Consider the following 24,441-nt stretch of genomic DNA (forward strand, 5'->3'; position numbering starts at 1 on the left):
TAGCAATGATTATAACTGTCTTGTGCTATGCATTCAGAATTTTATGGTATAATACAAACAAATTGTCCCAAAATGTTATACAGTGGTACCTCGACTTACGAAGGCGATCCGTTCCACGGCACTCTTCGTAAGTCGAAACCTTCGGTTGTCAAAGTGTCCATTTTGTGCATGCACGAAGCGCAATTTTGTGCTTCTGCGCAGGCGCAAAACGCACGCACGGTGAAAAGACTTCCGTGTTTGCCGACTTCGTAAGTCGAAACTTTCAGAAGTTGGCATTCGGATGTCGAGGTACCACTGTATTCTGTCATACATTACCATTAGAAAGAAGTGATCTGGAACACGTGAGATGCCATAGACATTTTTGGAAGCCTCCAAATAACATCCACCAAAGCTACTTGCCTGCCTAAACATCTCTTTGTGGCCTTAAAAGCGGGGGTGCACCCCACACTTTTGAACTGTTTCCCTGCTCAGACTCCTGATGTCAATTCTTCCTTCACCATAGCTGAGCAAACAAGTGGGTTGTTTGCCGAAAGGTATCAAAGGAGGTCAGGCTTTGAACTGTGAGTGGTGGTGGAACTGGATGAGGATCAGCAGAACTCGTCTCAGCAGCCCCCCAGTGCCCTATTCTGTATACAAAATTGCAGCTTCCTACCAGTAGTTGAGGAGTTGCACCACCACTAACGGATGTAGTTTAAAAACACTATTTAAAAAGAGACAAGTATGTCCACTAGTTAATCCCACATCCCCCCAAAATTTTGAAGACACCCAGCTTGTCTGCCTGCAAATGGGGCAACAGATTTGGGGTGGGGTGGGGAGCCTTTTGGTTCCACATTAGGTTGTTAAAAGATGCATGCAGATACTGTGTGCTTGGTGGTGGAGGCTGAGCAACCTAGTGTCAGGCATATTGGGCAAATTTATTGACTACACTTACAACAGTGTAAATCTCTTTCATGCATACACACATTGTCTGTTGCCTCCCAAGTGCAGCAGTTTATTTTTCCCCATAGGAATAAATTGCAACAATTCACTTAAATGGCAGAAATCAAATATTTGCATTTGAAGACTGTGGGAGGTAGTTGGAGGCTAAATATTTGCCTGCCCCTTCTGATTCCAGTGCTGGGGTGAGAAACAGCTATGTTGGAGTTTATCTTGTTTCTTCTGTGGAACACAATGGGAGCAACTTAGAACCAAACCATTCTTTTGGGTCTGGAAGTCAGGTGCATTTCTGGAAAATGTTACTGTACTGAGTATTTTGAGATAAAAGATAGGAACCAATGTTTTTAGCATGGCCTGGGTATACTGAAGCAAAAATGTTAGTTCCCCAAGCTCAATTGTGAGTGTTTGACCTTCTAACTTAAGGGGGGAAATGCTAAGAAAAACACCATTTTGAATTTTGTACTTCTCCCTATGTGCAAATGCTTTATGAACATTGCTACCACAATACGACTGGAAAACAATTTTTGATTACACAGTTCAAAGTTCAGTGTGACTCCAGACAGTGAGCTTTATTGTTTATTATAAATAAGCAATATTTATAATAGTTTTAGAACATTGGGCCGTACTTTACATTAAAAAAATAGAATGCCACGAAACAAGTGCAATATATGAACAAGACTAAAACCCAACATTCGCAGAAGACTGAGAAACAATTCCATGAAGGATGGTGGTAATAGCACTACCATTCAAGACAAAATCTCATGTGTTGCTAAAAGATAAAGGCAGTTTACTTTATGTGCTTTCACTGATTTGCACATCCTAAGAAGCACATAAACTCTGTTATTACTATAGACACGAGTGGATAGATACTACAAGCTGCACATCTTTACTACAATGGTAGTCAACTTGTAGTGGTTGACTTTATGGCAGCTGAGCTAAATATCATTTAGTGTCTTAAGGAGGGTTATCAGTTCTACTACTGAGGCATAACAAGACTCAGAAAGCAGACCTTATGACATAATGAATTGTGTCTAGATGAAGAAAGGTCAAGTAGTCCAGCTGAATTATGATTGGGAGTGCTAGATAATGCTGGCTAAGGAGTTTTCCACTGTCATTCTGAATAACTGCAGTAGAAGGGCAGCACAAAGGGAAAGCCCCTATCTTAGCTTCACAACGTTTTCCATTTCGTTCCACTTCTTGCAAAATGCCCTCCAGATGATGAATTTCAGCAACTTTTAGCATACATCTGTGATACATCTAGTACTTGAAAACCAGGAGACTGACAAAACTATTTCCCAGTTTGCATTGGAGTAGGATAACATGTATTTGCCTTTAATTTATATGGCTCTAAAGCACTATAGTATTATGACAATGCCAAGTTATACAGGATTGTTTGTAAGGACAGAGGATGCAATAAAGTGCACAGAGAACAGCTGCTGCGTGTCCTTGAGACTTCTACAAGGTGATTAGGTTGTTCTTGAAGGATGACACTTAAGCCAAATGTTCAGTACTAAGTGTGCTGCACAGGATCTTGTCTATGGAATTTTCAGGGAGAATAAATTAAGAACAGAAGACGTTGGACTGGGTTGCACTGTGCACCAAACCACATGAACAAAGGGTATGCTGTGCCTAGCCCACAAAGAAGCCACTAACTCTGCTCTGAATAGGCGTTCCAAAAGGCCGAATTTTGTAGTTTCGAATGAGGCTGATCTTGCCATGTTTTTGTCTAGGGAGCTTTTTTTAGTACTTTGTGCAGTAAGGAAATCATTGCTGGAAGAGGTTCATATGCAGTAGAAAGTAATGAAATAAGACAAAATGATGTAATTCTTATGTCAATACATGAAGCAGACATAAGGTTGCTTCTACATGTTATACAGAAATTTCTGTACAATTATATATGCAAAAGACTCAGATTTTCAGAGGTTGTGTCATTTTTACAAAACGTTGTCACCCACATCATCTAGTACTTCTACATCACAGAAAATGCATTGTATACCCATCAATGAAGTATTCAACAAGCAACTGAATGATTCAGCAACAGAATATCTACCCTCTCTGTCCCATTCTACCATGATTGATTTGTGGCTCAGATTTCTACTTTACCAGCCAGGTCAGGGAACTGCCTAGCAGGTGAGGGATTTTGAGGCCTTGTGTTGTCAGATAGGCAGCGCCTTCATTCTAAATGGCTTCTTGGATAAAGAGTCACCTCAAGTCCTGAGTGATATTGAAGAATCTGGAGCAGGTGGGCAAGATGTGTTGGGGCATATTGGGTCCTTTGAATCTGCAGCTGCAAGCAAGATGTCTTTGAGCTTGGTAGTCTTGGGAGGCTTCCTCTGTATAGACTGATTCCTTTTGAACTATATATATACTGGAGCCAGCAATAAAGTTGTCAGCTTCCTTCAAGGGCCTCATCCAGTTCTGACTAGTCCTGATAGGAAGGTGGTAGGGCATGATACCTTTTATGTATTTACTGGGTGGTACACTTCACCTTACATATTAGATCACGGCAAACTCAGCATTTGAAAGCCTGTTGAGAGAACCATCACCTAATTAAAAATTTGGAGAAGGCAAGCTCACAGATAAAACCATCATATCCACTATGACATTTTTGTGAAGAATATACAATGTGAAGGCATTTGACTGATGTAGCACAGCATGTCTTGAAAACAAATTGGAAATGTTGCCACCAAGATGCCACCAAAATGTTGCCATCATTTTCACTCGGTGTGCAGTATTGAGTCATCTGGAGAAATTCTCTTTGTGCCATTATAGACCTCCCAGTGCCAGCAAATACTGGTTGGAATTTCTCTTAATCCGTTATTCTGATGTCAGTGTCATTTTCCAGCTGTTTGTTTGGAACTAATCTGTTGTTCATGCCAAACAAAGTGTGTGCCTCTGAGATGCAAATTTAGCAAATCTACATTCATGTCAGTTCAACAGATACTTTGGCCTGGTTCACATGTATTGACAAGCCATAGTCCAAAACTATGGTTTACCTTGAACAAGCTGAGTATTGGAGCACACTGGCTTAGCATTATGTGTGAATCTGTGCTTGTGGTTTGTTTCTCTCTGGACAAACTGCAAGTGGATGCAAATGTTTTTTCCTGGCTTACTACTCATGATTTGATTGGGAGAAACGAAAGCATGAGCACTGATTTGCATAGGACACTAAGGCAGCTGCTCCAATAGTTTGTTTTCCAGCTCTAGAAAGGGACAAACGAAGCAGGCATGACTGAGCAGCGTGCACAAGCACGCTGCTCGTTTGAGCTAAGCCATTGTTTGTTTCTGTTCATGCTTTATTGTTAAATATGATTGAGGCCACTGACTACTAGAGGACATTCATGGATGTCCAACTTGAAATGCCTGTAAGCATAATGACTGTCAAAGGATTAACAGTTCAGTTTCTTTTCTTAGTTGATACCAGTATCATTTATAAATTTTACTGTTTGTGTTAATTTCAACTTCTTTGTTATATAAGGCTTTCATTTTTTATTTTTTTCAGTTGAGTTAAATATGGACAGTGTTGCATGGAATTTACAAAAATCACATTTTTTTTTTAAAAAGTAGAAGGTCAAGAACTCAATTCAGCTTGGAAGCCATCATTTTCATAACCATTAGCCAAAATGTGTTATGTAGTAAAGTTTCACAGCTTTTACCGCTGTGACGGTATTTTCCAAGCCTCTTTTCCAGAAATCCATCTAGACTATTTACTTACACAAGAGAAAGTAAAGGGATCTGCCAGGGGATTGGAGGGAAGGGGCTGTTTTTGTCTTTCCAAGTTGCTCAGAGCTGCATGTTTGGGTACTGCTGGATTCATTCACCTAAAACATTGTAGAGATGTGAAGTGTTTTTGTTAGCTTTACTAGCACAAAAGCTGTGGCCCTTCCATTTAGTACCTTTGTGTAGCTACTCATAAATTTCAATATGCCATAAGACTTGAAGTAAAAAATGACCGTAGCGGGGGAAGGAATTAGTCAATGGGTGCACACTATATCAGGGCTGCACTATCTCAATTAAGCTCCCCAGTGTCTTCTACCTTCAACTGAAGCTGGTTTCAACTTTTATAAAGTCTTACAATTTCTTCAGCCTCCAATGGCTTCCTCTCAGATGTTTCATTGTAATTGCCTCAACCTGTCAAAAAAAAAAAAAACCCTCAAAAATATTTTTTCTAGACACCACATTAGGCCAGCAAGCTCATTCTCATTGTGTGTACACTTACATAAATTCCTCTTTGTGATTTACCCAAACACAACCCTCTTTTTTTAAAGAAGTCCTACAGGATTAATTGGGGTGGGGTTTGAGTTTAAGATTACAACTTTAATTTTATGAGGTTCTGGCATATTTTTGTTTTTGATTTCATGATATACCTGCTCCAAGTCCTAGGGATAGGATGGGATAGAAATTAAAATCTATGAAATTTTTGGGCAGCTAGTGTACCATAATTCTTTATGACAAAAGCCATGCTGATTTTCCTTCTGATTACAAATTAAGACATGACTTTGACAACCTTTAGCTTATGGATCATAGACACCATCTTCTTCTTTAGAACTTAAATACTTGAAGGCATATTAATAAGTTCTAGTTTCGGATTCCTGGGCCTTCAAGTTCCATGAACAACTTTTGGGATTTGGGAATTGAGCTGAATTTCCATGTTTTTGTTGTGAATTAGACTGCCTGGAGAGTGAGGTGATGGGTGATGCTAAGCCTTGTTTATCCTGGTAGCTATGAGTTGTACTGACTGCTGAAGTACATTAGCATATATATATATTTAAAAATAACATATCTACCTCTATATATATTCAGCTTTAGTGCAATTGGTCTGAGTTCATGGGTAAAAGCTCATTAAATTGCACAGGGGAATTCCAAAAACATATTTTCCATTCTGCAAAGTTCTTGGCAATTTAGAGACATTGAGCAATTTAGAGACATTGACCCTCACTGGCTTGGGGTTCTGTGTTAGGGTTTAGTTTAGTTTAGTTTAGTTTAGTTTAGGTCTTTCCCACTATGGACACTCTGCTTAAATGCATTTCAAACCGAAATGTTCAAAAATCCATTTGGTCTAGTCTACATGATTCATGCTTGTTGTCAGTTTCAGTGTATACTTGCAGTATACAAGTGAGCTGTGTGACCAAATGAGTGGCTTCTTTACTCATGCATTAGAAGGGGTGTCCAATAACAGCTTAGTTGGCAGAAGGCACCAACTAAACACGTGAAGAAGGAAGGGTTAAGCCATTTATCACAACAGTTTCAGACATGATTTGCAGGAGTTACAAAGGGGTTACGTTCCGAGGATCGTGCCTAAAGCCATTGGTTTCAATGGCGGATGGGATTGCAAAAGTCATTTTTCCTGGAATCCTGCTTCCCCTCACTTTCTTTTTGGCGACACATGTAAAACTGAATGCACATAAATTATGGGTTTACTGTACTTGCACTAGAAAGGTATACTTGTTATTGGTTTCATAGATTAATCAGTTGTTTCACAGCCAGTAGATATCAAAGCAGTGTGCAATTAAGAGTAAACAATAGATTCAACCCCACATCTAAAAGTTTTATATAACAGTAATTGTGGGAGTGGAGTGACTTCTCCTCCAAAACAAAATGATGAATGGTGCCCTATAGCGTATTAGTAACCAGTGCAGCACTCTCACCAAAAGTGGTATATGGGGTTGATGGGATACTGCAGTTAACAGCATAGTTGCTGCATTCTACTCCTTTCTGGCTAAGGTCAAGGGAAAGCCCCACATAGAAGACATGTAGGTCATCCAGTCCTGAGGTTACCAATGCCTGGGCTACTGTGGCCAAACTATCTTAGTCCAGAAACTGCTATACTTGTCTTACAAAACAAAGCTGGTAAAAAGTACCTGCTGCTTCAGATGGAGTGTAAGCCTGTCCAGAACAGGTAACTGATGTATCTCCCAGACCTGGGAACCACTTATCCACAGGGCCTCCTTTTTGCTAAGGCTTAAATTCAGTTTATTGGCCCTTATCCATCCCATTCCTGTGCCCAGACACTGGTCCAAAGCCCACATAGCTACTTATACTTCAGATGTTGCAGAGAAGAGCTGACACTGCTCCAAAGCCCATAACAACCATTTCCAGCTGGACTCTATAGATGTTAAATAGCATTAGGGATAAAAAAAGTGCCCTGTGGCACCTGATAACACAAATGCCAAGGCACAATTTATATTTTTTTTGCCAACTTGTGAATAATGGTGAGATGACCTTCCTCTGAGGTGGCCAAACACATATTTCACCTTAGCCATTCAGATATTTCAAGGCACATGTTTTCTCTGACACAAGTTTTGATGCTCCTTTAGAAAACAATTATACATGAAGCTTCCTCCAGCATTGCTCTTCTGCCTCGGCTTATACCAGATGTGGTCAACATGGTGCCCTCCAGATGTTGCTGTAATACAACTGCCATCTGTTTTCTGTTATGAGCACAGTATCTCGTGTCTCTGCTTTTCTCCTCCAGGACTTCCTGATAACTTAAATTCCTTATTAGGCTAACCTTGTGAGAATCAATGTAGCTATACCCTATAGCTTGTTGTTACGATTATATTTTTGGTATATAGTATTATTATATTTTTGGAGTTGTTTTGAAATATTGGATCCCAGTAGAAGAATAATACTGTAAAAAATATGTGATGGGAGAGGGTGAAGGGGGAGAGTTGACATACACAACTCCCATCCTCAAGTCAAATCAGCACAGTCCTAGGTCTATGCTTTGAGCTGTGACCAAACTTGGTTCACTTTAACAATATTCTTAGAGTAATACAGATGAATTTAGGTTTTTTTCTTCAAATAAAAAAGTGGCATATGTTAATGTAAAAAGATTCATAATGAAGGTGAATGGTGACCAAATGGTTCTCTCTTCAGAGGACTGATAGAATTAACAGTCCTAATGTGTTGAGAAACAGTGGTCCAGTTAATTACTTGGTGTGCTGGCAACTTTAAAGTTGGCTTAATATGTGACTTTCATACTGCAGGAGGTATCAGTTACCTTAATCTATATCACACTGGTCCTATTAAGGCAGTATAATTTAATTGTGCCTATAGGTTTGCAAGGTTTTATGGCTCAGCCCAACTCCAAAGATAGGAAAGCTCAATTAATCTTGCATCAAGACAGTTTTAACTTTTTTATTTTTAATGTTAGCATACTGTTCAGAACTTGACATTGAATGTATATATAACCATAGAGCCCCAAACCCACACATTAGTTCATTTTTTAGCTAAATTTGTTGTAGTGGTGTTATAGTATAAGAGTTGCTGTGAGCATCATAAAATCTGAGGCAAAACACGGTGTTAAAAGCCGGTAGTAGTAATGTTCTGATTTGTCAAATAAACTTGTTTGAGATTATTAGAACAGCTTGAGTGTTGCCATGTAATTTTGAAACTTGAGGGTACATAAAGACCATCTTGAAATTGCATATTCACCCCATTAAATTTTGTATCTTTTAGTAGTTTCTTTTCTTTTTCTCTCTCTCCCTCACACACAAACTAATTTTTTTTTGGAGGGGTTAAAAATTAGTGCATTAATGTAACATTGACTTTTGACATCTGCACAGCAAAGCTCTGAGCAAAGGATGACATGAATTTGTAGAGGTACTGATACAGTAAAGTTGTTTCTTGCTAGATGCCTTTTGTGATGCGTTTAAACCTTTGAACTGAACTGTTCAGAGAAACAGGGCTTTCTGCAGCATGTGCTCATTTGCTTTTAATAAACGCTCAAGATTTTTGCATTGGTCCTTGTACTGAGGAATATAGCTGTTTGCAATTTTTACAGTATGTTCTTAAAGCACAACTCCCAGAGATAGGTAGAGCGGCGTATGTGTTGGATGTTGTCTGTGTTCTGCAAGTTAAGTCTCTAGTGTTGAAGCGTATTTATAGGATTTTGCTGCTTTTGTCTGTCTGAACATTAGTAGTCAAGACATCAGTAAATATTCTGTATTTTTGCAGTATAATTTTATTTAATAACCAATATTTAAGGGGACACATTTGTATTTTAATATTAACATAGTTTTTTTTACAACTGGAAGCTAGGGTCCATTTTAAAATTCCAATTCTGTCTTGTGCTGTCTGTCCTGATATGAGGTGTAGACTTTAATCTATTTTATGCTAATGTGGTTAGTTATAAAGTTTTGGGTGGGGAAAGCGTGGGGAGGTATGGGTTAACCTCAGCATGGCATTTTTTCAAACATTTTTCGTGTGCTTAGGTACATCCAAGCAGAAGTCAACTTCCCTTCAGGTAGCAGATCAGGAGCTACTGTCACCTTTTCACCCATACCAGCCTTTGGAATGTATAGTGGAAGAAACTGAAGGCAAGCTGAATGAACTTGGACAGAGAATTAGCGCTATTGAAAAAGCACAGCTTAAATCATTGGAGTTAATTCAAGGCGAACCTTTGAATAAAGATAAGATTGAAGAGCTCAAAAAGAACAGAGAAGAGCAAGTGCAGAAGAAGAAGAAAATACTGAAGGAGCTGCAAAAGGTGGAAAGGCAATTACAGATGAAAACACAACAGCAATTTACCAAAGAATATTTGGAGACCAAAGGTCAGACAGAGTCACCCCTTACCCATCAGCAGCAGTGCCCACACACAGGTGTCCTCCCAGAAGTGGAAGGAAATGAGGGTCTGCCTGGGGATAGCTTTTCAGAGTTATGGCAAGTTGACAGAATCCTGGCAGGTAAAGATGAGCAGCAGCACTCTCCACCATCTACTAAGCAAACCGGGTTTGTCCCTCTCCAACCGTTGTCAACGCCACAGTGTAATTTTTCAAGTAACGTAGGCTGTAATGGGACAGATTCTTTTGAACTTCAGAAAGTATTAGGTAATCAGCAAAATGTAGGACAACAGCAGCCAATTGCAGGACATGGTCAGGGGCTGTTAGTTCAAGAACCAGACGGATTAATGGTTGCCACTCCAGCACAGACGCTTACCGACACTCTTGATGACCTGCTAGCAGGTGGGTTGAGAAATATGTTTTCTTGCATTAATGTGTGTGCTCCGTCCCCTCTGCCCTTTTTCCCTCTTGCAATTTTCCCTTTGGGGAGTGTTTGTTTTAAATATATTTCTTTCTTAGGACTCTTAATGTTGGCATTCAAGTTATAAATTCCCAAACATTTGGGTTGCTTTATCAAAGGTTAACTATTAACATTTTGCTATATTGAAATCTTCCTATATCAATCCTTTGGGCTTCCACTTCAGTAGTAGTAACCTTTTAAGGAAAGCTAGTTATAAGAAACCAAATGGTGTTTGAATGTATGGTGTTATGCAAATATGTCTAGTTGACACTTGCCTCTGAAGGTGTCATTGTGCTCATGATTTCAGCACTCATGTGAAGGTGCCATTTGTATGACCTGACACACCTCTGTAGGGACTGTGAGGAGACTTTGATGTATTAAAACACCAACAGCTTTATTTGGAACTTAACCTACAGGCTTACTCATTCATATATAGTACTATCAGAATTTCATATGCTTGTGAAAATGAACACCTTTGAAATATGCTCTAACTACTTGCAGCAGAAAGGAGATGATAGGTCCTGCTTGGGAACAAACTTAGGCTACACTAGCTATTGTCAGCTTAGCTATCACACCATTTTAACATCTTAAATAAGAATAGTTGATTAATACTAATAGCGTAATATGCTAGGTAAGAAAAACCATATGTTTATGTATAGGCTGCAAGCTTTAACCTTCATTACCTTCAGAGTAATTTGTGAGGCTGGAAGTAAGAAAACCCCTTGTGGAGTTTGCAGTGATGTGCTGGCTCCATTTTCCTTTATATTCTTTGGCAGAATATAGTTTTCCTTTAGGGACCCAGGTGGCGCTGTGGTTAAACCACAGAGCCTAGGGCTTGCTGATCAGAAGGTCAGCGGTTTGAATCCCTGCAACGGGGTGAGCGCCCGTTGCTCGGTCCCAGCTCCCGCCAACCTAGCAGTTTGAAAGCACGTCAAAGTGCAAGTAGATAAATAGGTACAGATAAATACCTACAGTGGGAAGGTAAACAGCATTTCCGTGTGCTGCTCTGGTTTGCCAGAAGCGGCTTTGTCATGCTGGCCACATGACCTGGAAGCTATACGCCGACTCCCTCAGCCAATAACGTGAGATAAGCATCGCAACCCCAGAGTCAGTCACGACTGGACCTAATGGTCAGGGGTCCCTTTACCTTTACCTTTATATCACCAACCAGGAATTAGGAGAGTTAGAATTCAGCATTGGGGGAAATCAGAAATTTGAGTAGGCAAAAATCCACTTGAAATTGAATTGGTGTGAAGATGTTTGGAAAATGTGTAGTGAACTTACTAAATTTAATAAGGGAGCTCAGTTAAACTAACTTGCCAAAGTTGTGTACTGTTTATGATTTATGTCTTTTTGAAAGATTATGAAGCTGTTAGGTTTATTGAATATGTAGGTTTCTGAAACCTACAGCAGACTTTGCAGTTCTCTGTTCCTCATTTTCTCAAGTAAAATGAATGAGAAGGTTGCATATATCATGGAAGGAGGAGGAGCTGTAATTTTAGGGATTTTCTCTAGTGCCCAGATTTTTAAAAACCCGAGAAGAACTATACTAATGCTCATTGCAGTGTTTGAATCAGCTTAATGGGCAGATTCATATGTTAGAAGAATATGCAGTATTGCATTGTTAACATCATACCTGATAGTAATCAATATGCAGTCTTTGATGTGACTGACCAGATTTTGAGTCAGCTTGAGTCAAGGTTGGTTAATGGTTAAACTTCATTATTTTTTTAATGGAATTGCTATTTCAAAGGAAATATATATCAACAGTACTGGCTTCTAAACTACTAATGAGCATGTCTAGCATTTTTAATAATAGACGAAAGATGACAAGAAAGTAGGCTTGCTGATGACTTGAACTGGGAGGGACTGAAATATTTCTCTCATTTTTAAAGAAATTTTAAATCTGTCATATGCTCTTGAGCTGGCATCCCCAAACTGCGGCCCTCCAGATGTTTTGGCCTACAACTCCCATGATCCCTAGCTAACAGGACCAGTGGTCAGGGCTGATGGGAATTGTAGTCAAAAACATCTGGATGGTCGAAGTTTGGGGATGGCTGGTCTTGAGGATGGGAGAGGATTCCCTACAGCACCTTGTGAGAATTGGGCAAGTGGTGGTGGGAATGTTGCAGAGGAAATGAAATTTAAGGGTATCTGGTGATAGAATAGCAATGCTGGAGTGTTCATGCATGCAATTTGAATGTAAGGTTCATGTTGTGAATTGCCCTGAGACCTGCAGGTATAGATAGAGCAGTTTACAAATTTAATTTATTAATAATAATAACAGGTACCCAGTATTTGGTACAAAAAGGAGATGACCCCCTTTTTGCCACTGAACACATCTTCAGTGTAGATATCTGCTTGCCATATATAAGCAACTATTCTCTTCTGTGGTGGAGAAGATGGTGAGATATTTCTGGATGTCAGTCATCTTACAGGAAGAAATTGCCCACAGCTACTGTGGGAAGTAGTAGGAAAATACCAAAACCCTATAACTTTGAATTTTGTGTTAAGCACCTGTGCTCTCAAATACTCATTTATACTGTACTTTATTTCATTGATTCACTGGAATTACACTAAATTTCAAACTGAGCTTTCAGTTCAGGTTACTATGATTCTGGGGAAAGCTGTTGAATTTCTTAACCATTGTTGGTACAGGCCACAACATTTGGAGTGCATATTTGAATGTTTATTTTTTGTTGAATTTCCCCATTTAGGACAGTACTAAATATAAGTCTAGGTTCGTTTTGTTTGGTTTTTTTTAAATGGGAAAACTTCACCAAAATCCCCCAGTGGAAGGAGAATTAACTTTTGCCATCATAGTAGTAAAAGAAATAAAGGTAGTACGTGGCTTATATGAGGTAAAATGCTGAGTTATTTAATCACTTTAGGGATACTACCGTCTTCCCTAAAATATCTGCACGTTCCCTTGTATGCAACCAGATCTTAGTTTGTGTACACTTGGATTTCAAAATCAAAATTGTGAAAGTCAAAGAGCAAAACATGTACTTTCCCTGTGTTCTGAGAACTTCTTGCAACAAAAACTTTACATAACATTCCCCTCATAGTTTTGAAAAAAGAAAACAAAAACCCTCTGTAGTAAGTCAAAGGTGTAAATTTCAAACTTCATATGTAAACAAAGTATCCATGTTTAAGAATAGCAAGATCCTATTATTTAATTAGATCAACCCTAAATAGTGGTATGACATATCATATGAATTTCAAATTTTCTCCCTGGGCAGGAGGAAAATAGTTTTATTAGTACACATGTTTAATTGCAACAAGTGTTCATACACCAGACTTCACATCCTTTTTTTAAAAAACAAAAAACAAAAAATCCGGTATGTGGGCAATTTTTCTCTCTATGTACATTAAGTACCCATTGGCAAGAAATTGTCTTTATTTTTATATGGGCCATCACAGCATTTTGTGTGTTTGTTGAGCTGACTAGTAGTTGCTTTTATTCATAAACGCAGTTAAGAGATGCACCTATTTCTTTCTTCAGAAGTCCTTTTCATTTGTAGAACATAACTACTGGCTACCAATATGGCAGCTCTTCTTCTAGCAAGACACATTGCTTTGCCTGGGAATGAGGAATGTTGTAATCTTTCCAGATCATAAAGTATACAATTATGAAAGTGAAAGCAGCAACATAATTTGATTAAACGGAATGTCTTGATTAAATTTTTGCCCAGTTAAATTTCCCTTACCCTTTTGTATGTATGGCACTGTAACACGTTTCTCTGTTGCTCTTCTTGGCTCTCAGGTTCTGCTTACTCAGGGAGAAGTGTCAGAGAACCGTAGCACCTCTCCTTTTGTTTTGTTAAATTGGCTCATGGCTTGCTCACTCTCTTCCCGACATCATGCTTCAGCTAGCCCAGCCCAAAGGAAGATGTAGAACTGCTGGTGCCTCTTACCTCTTTAAAAAGACAATTGGTCTCTGAAGGAGGGTCCTGTACTTGCTGTGTGTGGTGGTTGATAGATCTTTATTGGCAATGAACTGTGCAGGGTGTGTGTGTGAAGGAGAGAAAGAGAAAGAAAAGAAAAAGAAATAAAGACTGGATGTTGTGATCAATGAAAGCTGCTGTGCCTATTACTGGGAAAGAGCAGGTGCATCTAGTTGATCATGGTTGGAAGTGAAATGCCAGAGGATTGTGGGTGTACACATACATTTATTGCTCCTCCATTGTGTGCCATACTACCCCTCTCTTGTGCCTTGTTGCGTTAGTTTCCTTCCCTGAGGTAGAGGGAGTAGGAAATCAGTATATCAGTGTCGCTTGTATTCATGTGATCTGCCCTGCTTGCTGCATGCTCTTCTGAGAGACTGGAGAAGGGTGATCAGTTGAATTCTTTTTAATCAAGTTGTAGCTGTATATCAGATGAGTCCTCAAAATTAAGCACTTAGTAAGTTTTAATTTCGTGTCTAACTGTATTCTTGGATAGGCAATGGTTAATTCAGTGAACTGTGGAATGTGATGCAGTTATTTCCATGGTCTCTTAAATGCCCCCATTGTTCCTTGTTCTCCTTTGTGACTCCTTCACCAAACATTTACATGATACCACCTTACAAATTTCCTTACAAATCCCTTCTCTGGCAATTTTTCTACAAGGTCTTTGGCCCCATCTCCTTGTTCTCATCCCTATTTGAGACACAGACTGTCTGTATTTATTTTTTCCATGTTACCTTTGGGGTTCTCTGCCATACTTTCCATCTGCTCCCTTATCTGTGTAAATTGTAAAACTAGTTTATGTTACCTGTAAAGTGCCACCCGCTGTGATGGGACTATAAATGCAAGTACTGTCTTTTCTACCTAGTGCCTTCTTGTAATGTAAGCTGATACTGCCATATTTACTCGAATCTAATGCTCACCTTTTTTGGCCAAATTATGGTGTGAAAATTAAGGTGCACATTAGATTCGATGGCACATTTACATTTGCCAGCAAATACTTTTCTTGGCTTCAAGCTTCTGAAAATTGAGGTGCACATTATATTTGATGGCGCATTAGACTCGAGTAAATACAGTATGTCACTTCAGTTGGTCCATAAAGATTTGGATATTGTCTCTGTTGACATTGACCATGGGTGCAATACATACAGTACTTAAATTCCAAAAGTTAAAGCACCAATTTTAAGTTGTCCACAAGAAGTGGAAACATAGAAGGATCATAGAACTGTAGAGTTGGAACGGACCCTGAGGATCATCTAGTCCAACCGCAATCAAGTCCAATCTTATATTCCAATCAATTGCACTTCAGCATTTTTCTGGGCAGATTTGAGTGAATGTAACTTCTGTATGTATATAATGGCTAACAATGATTTGTGAAAGCACAGCTCAGGGTCGCTTTTAGTGTTTTATGTCTTTAAAAAAACAACTTTTTTAATGTATGTGGTATGGTGTCTGACTGAATGTGAACTGATTTGGGAACTTGGAAGTTGAAAGCATCACGTTCAGGGATGTCACATAAATTTCAGAAACAAGTTCTGTGATTCCCTACTGTATTTAAAATATGAAGAAGTTATATTCAAGTTCAGAGATAAGATGCCCCTCATAGACATACAGCTCCCTCCCCCTGATTTGCACAGGGATTGCGTTCCTGGCCCCGAGCACGTCGACGGAGTGCACGCCAACCCTCTTCTACTCCATTCTGGTCTATTCCAGGTCCAAAAGCAGTCAGTTTCACATCAGTTGGACACATGCAAAATGTTCGCCACCTGTAGAGTGCTGTCAGCCAATATTAACAACTTTGACCAATTAGCTGGTGAAAGTTTTGTATAATAAATTGGAAAACTCCCAGAAGCTCTTGTTTCACACTGTGCTGCTTTTTTTGTACTACTTTGTCCCACTGCTGGAATTTGTGTAGTACATAGGTGAGGAACCTGTGGCCCTCCAGAGGTGGTCAGAATCCGCTTCCCAGCAGCCTCGGCAAATATAGCTAGTGGTCAGGGATGAAGAGAGTTGGAAGTTCAGCAACCTCTGGAGGGAGACAGGTTCTCCATCCCTGGTGTAGAAAGTTGTTGCAAGTTAGGTGGAAAATAGTAGCAAGCTTTGTGCACAATTCCTTACTCAATTTCTATAGTGTAAACTACTGCTTTTAATACCACTCTGGCCAGCTAAGTTCAGTTGACCTCAAGGCTTAATGTGAAACCCAAACAAGTGTCCTCCCTACTTGAATGGCGCTTAAAGAAAAAATGGCCATGGTATACATTGTGTACAGTCAGGTTTACTCTCAATCCTCAATCCATTTGAATACCCTTTTGTGTACTGTATTTACATTTCATTCAATGTAAAGAAGACTGCATTGTCAGTTATTGTTTTTAAAAATAACTGGTATGTAAATTTTGAAATTAATTGCTTACATTTGTTCTTTGGCCAGATTTTCATGTGTTCAGTTCATTTGGAATGGATTGGATCCAGACTTGACCTCATGCAAATGGAAGGGCTTATTTTTATTTGCAGAAAGGGCCAAGATCCAGCAGGAGGATTCCTCTAGATCAGGGTTTCCCAAACTGGGATTTCCAGCTGTGGTTGGACTACAACTCCCATCATCCCTAGCTAGCAGGACCAGCAGTCAGGGTTGGACTAGATGGCTCTTGCAGGTCCCTTCCAATATTACAATTCTATTATCTCAGCTACATAGCTTGACTGTAGCTTGCTTTTGCAACAGTTCACTTCTCCCAGTATGCAGCATTCAAAATTCGCCTGGCACATTTTGCACTTGACTATCAGCCACTTGCGCCAAATGAAGATGCCTAGGCGCCAGGATGGTACCTGATGTCTCCAACCATCTGGAGGTGCATGCCTGGGGATTCTTGGATCCTGACTGTTTTCATACACTAACAACACAACCTGTAGAATTCTATCTGCTATATTTTATCTGCACAATCAGAATGAATTTCAGGAACCAATTTTTTTTTGTTGAAAAATAGGACATTCAAGCTATCTGGTTCAAAAATGGCAACTAGGCATTCCATTTTGGCGACTGTAACCCTTGTTAAAGGAGCTATCTGCCTCCTAGCTTATATTGATTTTCTAATACTGCCAGTATGCAAGACAATGGAAATAGTATTAACTGTGGACTAAGGCAGAGGTTTCAAAACTGTGGTCTGTCAGTTCCATTTGGGTGGCCTGTGGAAAGGCTGCAGCACAGTCAAATATATCTGTACTCAGCTACACACTTAATTTTTTTTAATGTGATGGTAAAGGACTAAGATGCCCAGCAAGGGTTCCATGATTTGCACGGCAGCAGAGAAGCACATGACATGCGTCTTTTGTTGCACATGAGTCAGCTGGCTCAGTGGAAATGTCAGTTGCCAACGTGGCACCCAGAAATCTCCAAGTAGTTGCAGTTGGACTTGTTCCAGCAGCAAAAAGTATCTGGCACCCAGGGAATTTAAAACACCACTCCAGAACAAGAGAATAGGGAATCAGTGAAAATATCTTCCCCTCTTTCCTCCAGCATGGTGTTCTGTGTGTGAATAGTCTGGATCTAACCCAGTGTGTAATGACCATTCAGCAGATGGGAATTTTAATCTTAAATGTAATGTTTTCATAGCAGTAGTTTTTTAACAAGCAGTTGACATAACAATTTTAGCACTATATGATGGTTAAGTATTGTTTCACACATCTTACTTCCTGTAAAACAAAATAATCTGGCCTAGTTAGCTTTAAGCCAGTGTTTCTCAACCAGTGTGCCTCCAGATGTTTTGGGACTACAACTCCCATCATTCCTGACCACTGGTCTTGCTAGCTAGGGATGATGGGAGTTGTAGTCCCAAAACATCTGGAGGCACACTGGTTGAGAAACACTGCTTTAAGCCACCAAATGTGAATTGTGAAAGTGTCACCTGCTTATATGTAAAAGGTTTAACAGTCTAGAAAATGTCTCATGATGGGATTCTGCAGCACTTTGATACAGTCACAAATCTCAACAGCAGTCATCTCTTAGAGTTACTTTAGAATGTCTTTGAATATGTAAATGGAGTGGTCCAGTCAATATTGTATGCATTGAAAAAGCTTTTTTATAAAAGTCCTTCACCAAAATTTGTTGAATAAGCTTAGCAGTTACAGGATAAGATTAACTAGTTACAGGGCAGGAAGCAGAGAACTAGGAATAACTGGACAGTTCTCATAAAGGAGAAAGTGAGGAATCTCCATTGCTAATTGATTTATATTAGGATTGGTGCTTTTAAAATTGTTCATAAATGACCTGGAGTTGAGGTGACCAAATTTTCTAATGACACCAAATTATTCAGTGTAGTAAAAATGAAAAGGGATTGTGAAAAGCTCCAAAAGGAGCTCTCCAAAGTGGGTGAATAGGTATTACAGTGACAGATTCTGCAAAATTGTGCAAGTTGGAGTGAAAAATCATAACTCCTAATGGAGTCTGAGCATTCAATAGCTGATCTTGGTGGATAGCTCAATGAAAATGTTAACCTAATTTGTGGCAGCTGGAATCCTTTAGAAAAATGCCTTAAACTAAAACATCTGATAGTGTAATGTCTTTATATAAATCTATGGTACAATCACACTTGAAATACTATGTGCAGTTCTGGTCATGATCAAGGAGCCGGATCAGTTCCTACAAGTAAAGGTTACAATACTTGAGGCTTAATTTAGAATAAAGGCAAATATAGGGAGGGGTGTAATAGTGTCAAAGTGTGCATGTTGCAGAGAAAATGTGTAGAGATTTTTTTCCCTACAATAGTAGGACCTTGAGTTACCCAATGCAGGTTTGCAATTGATTTTCGCTGAGCTTGTTTACTTAGAATCAAAATTCACTGAAACTGGGTATCTGTGAGTCGGTTCTTTACATGTTGCACTTTTGTTATTGTGCTGCTTCAGGAGCGTAGCTGGAAAGTCAGATAGAACCATAGCAAATTGATGCTGATGTCTGTAATACCAGCATAGCCCATCAAGTTTGAAGGGGGCTACACATGTAAAATATGATGCCTGTCTTGAATTTGGGGGATGAGGAGAGATCTTTTCCTGTGCCTGCTTCCAAATATTTTAAAGGGGAATGCCTCAGATCTTACATGTGTGCCCTTCACATTCTTTAGGGCAGTGTTTCCCAACCTTGTGCCTCCAGCTGTTTTCGGACTACAATTCCCATCATTCCTGACCACTGGTCCTGCTAGCTAGGGATCATGGGAGTTGTAGGCCAAAAACATCTGGAGGCACAAGGTTGGGAAACACTGCTTTAGGGTGTGTGTGTGTATATATGTACACACCCCAGAGTACAAAATTTAAAGTGAAAATCTATCCTAAGTGTTTCTGGGGTTGGGATACAATTTTGCATTTCCCTGTTAGTTCATTATTCAGTAACAACTTTAGTAATTAATAAGACATGATTTCTCTGGGAAAGAAGCTCTTTATGCAAGTGATGTTAAATGTTATCCTTTTTTCCAGCTGTTAATAGCAGAGTGCCCACTGGCTCCAATTCTTCACATGCTACAGAATCGCCTACACCTGAACCTTGTTCACAAACACTCAGTGTCACTTCTCAGTCTGTGCTCCCCACGTATCCTTCAGTTGACATTGATGCCCACGTGAGTAATGTAGATAAGTTATAAAGCTGTTTTTGTTATAATAGTTGTTTCTGTTATATATCATAGTAGTGATAAGGTGTGTATGTAGTAAACCTAACATATCCTTTCTACTGTTAAGACGGAGAGTAACCACGATACTGCGCTGACTCTTGCATGTGCTGGTGGTCACGAAGAGCTCGTCTCTGTATTGATAGCACGTGGTGCCAGTATAGAACACAGAGACAAGAAGGGTAAGATACTGAAGTGCTGCTGTTTGTTGGTATTTTTTTCAGGGCTTGATGCATGGATAGTGTACATTTCATTACTTTTCATAACTTTCTAGCTCATAGAAGAAAAACTGCTTTGAAACAGTTTTGGGGGGAATTTAATGTTTGTTATATGGAACTTAGATCATTAACTGAGAATGGAGCATATGTTTTTTTAGCAGAGGCTTCTTGTTAGCTTTTTGTCCCCCACCACAGGTACTTTATCACAGACTCAAACATTGACCGTTCAGTGATTTCCATTGCCAATATTTATTCTGAATTATTAGTTTTAATACACAACTTTTCTTTCTACCTCTTTGCCTCTCGTTTGAAAATGGCTTCTAATAATCTCTATTAGGATTTACACCGCTAATTTTAGCTGCAACTGCTGGACATGTTGGTGTGGTAGAGATCCTTCTAGACAAGGGTGGAGATATAGAAGCACAATCTGAACGTACTAAGGACACTCCACTTTCATTAGCATGCTCTGGTGGACGCCAAGAGGTAAATGTTATAATCTGTCATATTCTTTAGTCTTAAATTAAGAGAAGAGAGCATGAATGTAGCAGCCTGAAACTTTTTTGGGGTATATTTTAGTTTATAAGTACAGTGGTACCTCGACTTACAAAGACGGTCCATTCCACGGCGCTCTTCGTAAGTCGAGGTTTTCGGATGTCGAAGCGGCCGTTCTGCGCATGCGCAAAGCACAATTTCGCATTTCTGCGCAAGCGCAGAACGCACGCGCAGCGAAAAGACTTCCAGGGTTGTCAACTTCGGAAGTTGAAACCTTCGGAAGTCGAAGCATTCGTATGTCAAGGTACCACTGTATACATATTGTATTGAACTTGTGTTTTTGGGGGGGGGATTACCAATAGTAGAAATTTCTCTTTCCTACATACATTCTTAAAATGGCTCTTGATAGATTTGATTTTGTCAGTCAGGCAAACAAGATTCTACAAAATCTTCTCTGCTTGGTGTGAAAAAGGCATCCAAGTTGGACTGTCCATACTCTCCATACTGCTCAGGATGGGCAGGTATCATGCAACCTGTAACTGTAAAAGATAAAGGACCCCTGGGTGGTTAAATCCAGTCGAATTCAACTATGGGGTGTGGTGCTTCACTTTCGGGTCGAGGGAGCTGGTGTTTGTCCACAGGCAGCTTTTCTGGGTCATGACTAAACCACTTCTGGTGCATGGAACACTGTAACAAGTTCCAGAGTGCATGGAAATGCCGTTTACCTGCCACTGTGGTACCTCTTTATCTACTCATGCTGGTATGCTTTCGAACTGCTAGGATGGCAGGAACAACGTGAGCTCACCCTGTCGCACGGATTTGAACTGTCGACCTTATTATTGGCAAGCCCAAGAGGCTCTGTGGTTTAGACCACAGCACCACCTGCATCCCACCTGTAACTGTATACCAGATCTGAGTTCAAGAGAGATTTTACTCTTCAGCCTGCTTTGCCCAGGAACAGAGCTGAATCTTCCATGTCCTTTCTCTCACTTCTGAAACACCTTCTGTGACTTCAGTAGCTTCTACCCCTTCGCCAGTTTTACCCTTTTCAGTTCTTGTTACTACCGGTAGTACCTTTTTGTTGCCTTCTTCAAGATCCATTTGAAAAGGAAAAAGAAAACTATGGCACTCTGTAAGAAGGAAAATTTCCTCCATGCAATCAGACAAAAAAGGGCACGTTGGGATCTGCAGGGGGGAAAGAACCATTACTGTTAAATTTGCTGCTTTCAAGCCTCACAATGCAATCTAGAGACTTTGACAAATGTTACATTTCCATTGATCACACACTTGCCACGATTTTGAAATTCTTGAAGTCATAGAAGCCTGTTGCAGGAATGAAAGAGAGGGAAGCTAGAATAGAGAGCTCTGTTCCTGGTCAAGGCAGGAAAGTGGAGAAGAGTCTGGAGCAACACAATTTCAGGTCACATGAGAACTCTGTGTCCTGGGCAGTACAACAAGACAGCCCATTCTCGATGCCTCCACATCAAACCAGAAAGAGCCTTCATGGTAAGCGACCAGTGTTCTGTTCTGTGGATTTTGTATATAGAGCAGGGTTTCCCAAACTTTGGTCTCCAGCTGTTGACTACAACTCCCATCATCCCTAGCTAGCAAACCAGTGGTCAGGGATGGTGGGAATTGTAGTCCCAAAACATCTGGAGACCCAACTTTGGGAAACCTTGATATAGACTATTGTAGGATTCTCCATACCATTAAAAGCATACAAACTAGTGAAACTAATTTTGAGGAGTGCTCTGCTGCCATAATCTCTCTATACTCTAATGAAAATTGACAACTGGTTCTTTGTACAGTCATAGAGGAAAATAAAGGATTAAAAGAGAACCTTGGTTCCCTGACTTGCCATTTAACTGTTTAGCTGTTTGCGAATTCCACCCTGTGCCAGAGTCTGTTGTTATCCTCTGATCCTGCTAATATTGTACCTTTCAGGTTGTTGACTTACTGCTGGCACGAGGAGCAAATAAAGAACACAGGAATGTGTCTGATTATACACCTCTTAGTCTTGCCGCATCTGGGGGATATGTTAATATTATTAAGATCCTGCTTAATGCTGGAGCGGAAATTAATTCAAGGTAACAGGCTATGTTTATTTGGGCTCTGTGGCATGCTGCATTTGCCACTTCTGGTTCTGTCTTGGGAGGAGGAATAAAGGGGATGTCTTAAGTCAACTGATCTATTTTGATCCTATTCAGTTGTATTAAACTATCATAATACGGGCTCCTGGTAACAAATGTGCAATTTTTTGTTGTCTATTTTTTATATATTAAAAGCTCACATACTTTGTTAGTAGATTTCCCCCTTCAAATTCCTGCTAGTGTTTTTAGCATGTAAAATGGTGGTATCAACTGAGACCAGTCTGCTTTTGTCAGTTAGGTTTCTCTTCCATTTTTCTGTAAACCTGTGTGTGTGTGTGTGTGTGTGTGTGTGTGTGTGTGTGTGTGTGTGTCTATCCTTCCAGTGGAAAATTTTCTGTACATTTGTCCAGGTTCTTTCATTCTGGTGGTTGTATTAATTATCTCTTCCCTCTAGGACTGGGAGTAAGCTAGGCATTTCTCCTCTGATGTTGGCGGCTATGAATGGCCATGTTCCTGCAGTGAAGCTGTTGCTTGATATGGGCTCTGATATAAACGCTCAGATTGAGACCAATCGGAATACAGCGCTCACTTTGGCCTGTTTCCAGGGCAGAGCAGAGGTGGTCAGCCTGCTTTTGGACAGAAAAGCCAATGTTGAACATAGGGCAAAGGTGAGCCAGCAGATAGCTTTCTTCTCAAATAGACTTGTGGTAAAAATGGTTTTGGCAATAGACTTAGTTTAAAGCTTCCGGGTTTTAACTATTTCAGTAATTTGAAATCAAGCCAACTTATCTTGTCCATCACTGAGTATTGGAAGGCTTTATTGCTTTTACTTTAGGAAATGTACCATTATTCATGATACCACATCATGGCTGACATCAAGGTGCATGCCAGTAGTGGCAAAGACCACTCCTCTTCCCTTATTAACTAAAAGTGCAGAAACCTTGAGGTAAATTGGAGATTAAAGAAATACATTAGTTTTGACTCAGTTTAGTTTCTGAACTATAGCCCTGTGGGAGCCTCTGCAGGAGGAGTCGTGCAGGTGTACTGGAGAGAAGCAGGGAACGTAAGCCCAAACACTAGCCCAGGCATAGGCAACCTTGGCTCTCCAGATGTTTTGGAACTACAACTCTCATGATCCCTGACCACTGGCCCTGTTAGCTAGGGATCATGGGAGTTGTAGTTCCAAAACATCTGGAGAGCTAAGGTTGCCTGTGCCTGTACTAGCCAAAGAAAATGCAAAAACTACAAAATCTTGAATATTGTGGTGAGCAGATTAATACTAACATTCTGAATATCATGCTAGTAAATAAATGATGAGGTACTTTTGTTCAAATTGTTCAAGTGTACAGTGTTCAAGGCAGCAAAGTTCTGTACTAAAGCAAACACCCATTAAAGTGAACATTTATGCTGTACAGATGCTCCTACTGTACCTGAACATAATAGTCCCAAGATCTTTCAGCTTTTTTTTACTTGTGAATCCATTGCATGTGACTCTAGCTACCCTAGTCATGTTGATAGGTCTTGCATTCATTGGGGTCCTTACATAGTGAAAGAGATTGGCAACTATTTCTAGACTATGTTTAGAACGGCTTTATATAGACTGAATTTCAAACATTCTTTTAAACAGACTGGGCTCACCCCTCTGATGGAAGCTGCTTCTGGAGGTTATGCTGAAGTTGGAAGAGTTCTTCTTGATAAAGGAGCAGATGTCAATGCTCCTCCTGTGCCTTCTTCAAGAGATACTGCTTTAACAATTGCAGCAGATAAAGGCCACTACAAGTTTTGTGAGCTCCTGATTAATCGGTATGTCATTTTTTTTACATGAATAGCTATAACAACTAATGTAAATAGTACTTTACCTAGTGCCCACCATTATGCTGTCAAAACAAGAGTACCCACATACAAAAGGTAGGTACCAGCAGACTCAGAAGAACCTGGTGATTTTGCAGCAGTACAAGCCACAGGGAGGAGCAAAAACTGAAATAGTTCGTTAGAAATTCAATGGCATAAAACGTTGAGTCTGGCAGCATTCACACATCATAGTAAACTATAGTTAATGGTTTACCATGTGACTGCAGAAGGCTCC

At 39.9% G+C, this 24,441-nt stretch overlaps 1 protein-coding gene across 17 annotated transcripts in view; it reads left to right on the forward strand.

The window, feature by feature from the left end:
- Window positions 1-24,441, forward strand: part of ANKHD1 (ankyrin repeat and KH domain containing 1) — an 80,797-nt gene that overhangs the window by 34,266 nt on the left and 22,090 nt on the right. For 15 of the 17 annotated variants that reach the window (XM_035103520.3, XM_035103521.3, XM_035103522.3 and 12 more), the window contains exons 15-21: window positions 9,153-9,902; window positions 19,368-19,507; window positions 19,626-19,737; window positions 20,111-20,256; window positions 22,210-22,352; window positions 22,810-23,023; window positions 23,983-24,158. In XM_035103520.3, the coding sequence (XP_034959411.1) occupies window positions 9,153-9,902; window positions 19,368-19,507; window positions 19,626-19,737; window positions 20,111-20,256; window positions 22,210-22,352; window positions 22,810-23,023; window positions 23,983-24,158 (1,681 nt within the window). The remainder of the gene's footprint in view (window positions 1-9,152; window positions 9,903-19,367; window positions 19,508-19,625; window positions 19,738-20,110; window positions 20,257-22,209; window positions 22,353-22,809; window positions 23,024-23,982; window positions 24,159-24,441) is intronic. The other 2 variants (XM_035103530.3, XM_088675011.1) reach the window with 1 other exon arrangement.

Source organism: Zootoca vivipara, chromosome 8, assembly GCF_965207765.1.
Source record: "Zootoca vivipara chromosome 8, rZooViv2.hap1.1, whole genome shotgun sequence".
NCBI lineage: Eukaryota > Metazoa > Chordata > Lepidosauria > Squamata > Lacertidae > Zootoca > Zootoca vivipara.